This window comes from Limulus polyphemus, unplaced genomic scaffold (assembly GCF_000517525.1).
Source record: "Limulus polyphemus unplaced genomic scaffold, Limulus_polyphemus-2.1.2 Scaffold158, whole genome shotgun sequence".
NCBI lineage: Eukaryota > Metazoa > Arthropoda > Merostomata > Xiphosura > Limulidae > Limulus > Limulus polyphemus.
In genome coordinates this window covers 279,992-281,420 of record NW_013665768.1, presented here as the reverse complement: position 1 = coordinate 281,420, position 1,429 = coordinate 279,992, and the positions used below count along the sequence as shown (strand labels likewise).

General features: G+C 33.1%; 1 protein-coding gene across 1 annotated transcript in view; it reads left to right on the top strand.

The window, feature by feature from the left end:
- Positions 1-1,429, top strand: part of LOC106476691 (organic cation transporter protein-like) — a 17,147-nt gene that overhangs the window by 7,440 nt on the left and 8,278 nt on the right. Inside the window, exon 6 of the mRNA XM_022381368.1 lies at positions 473-620. Within this exon, the coding sequence (XP_022237076.1) occupies positions 473-620 (148 nt within the window). The remainder of the gene's footprint in view (positions 1-472; positions 621-1,429) is intronic.

The following is a 1,429-nucleotide window of genomic DNA, read 5'->3' as shown; positions in this document are numbered from 1 at the left end:
TATATATATATATATATATACTAGGATAAACTGCGGATGGTTTTAAACAAACAGCATATTATTAATAATTCATTGTTAGTAACAGAGAATTATCCATATAATTTCTATTAATTTTGTGACTCATCTAGCTTACTTTTTTTTATTCTATTTCTGATAATGTGCGGATTATGTATATTGTTATTAGAAGTGCTAGTGTCGCAGTTGACAATTCCGGTTCATATTCCTTTGTAATCTAATCTCGCGTTGTTCGTTTTTGAATGACCATTGAATGTGATAGTTGATTCGTCCATCATGCAAAGTGTAAAATCCTAAGAATATTTGGAAAACACGAAGAGAAAGAAGTTATTAAGAAGCATGTATAAAAAAAATCATAACTTTTGTTCCTGGTATCTAGATTATTTTTATCTTAAATATCATCTTGTATAAATTCCTCTTGATTTTACTTGTTCGTAACTTATTTTTGTTCTTGTAGGCTTCTCCCAGAATCTCCTCGATTTCTCTTGATCCATTGCCGGTACCAAGAGGCTGAAAAGGAGCTGAAAAAGGCCATGACTATGAACAAGAAGGATATGTTAACACTTGATTTTAAGTTTGAGCAACTTTGTGATCTGGTGCAGAAGGTAACGCTAGTAGTTGTGTTCTTAGAACTTGAATCAGTTCTATTAGTGGAAATTATCATCCATTCATACGCAGTACTTAGAAGTAATGTCTTCCAGCTTATCAAAAATGATTTAGGTATATATTGGATAAATACCAAGAGGATTTAGGTACATGTTGGATAAATACCAAGAGGATTTAGGTACATGTTGGATAAATACCAAGAGGATTTAGGTACATGTTGGATAAATACCAAGAGGATTTAGGTACATGTTGGATAAATACCAAGAGGATTTAGGTACACGCTGGATAAATAACAAGAGGATTTAGGTACACGCTGGATAAATAACAAGAGGATTTAGGTACACGCTGGATAAATACCAAGAAAATATACTTCAGTATTTTTTTTCCAGTTAAATGAAGTTTTTATAACAACAAAAACATCGCAGTTTCTTTAATGCGAATATTTGTTGATTAAAACAGTTTTTTGATGATGAGTAATGAACTTGATCCACCTGCAGCAGTTTGACAAACGCTTCAAGCTGCTAACACAGATGTTTATGAGGTTATTGCTTAAAACTGCTAACACAGATGTTTATGAGGTTATTGCTTAAAACTGCTAACACAGATGTTTATGAGGTTATTGCTTAAAACTGCCAACGCGGATGTTTATGAGGTTATTGCTTAAAACTGCCAACGCGGATGTTTATGAGGTTATTGCTTAAAACTGCCAACGCTGATGTTTATGAGGTTATTGCTTAAAACTGCCAACGCGGATGTTTATGAGGTTATTGTTTAAAATCGCCAACGCGGATGTTTATGAGCTCATTCT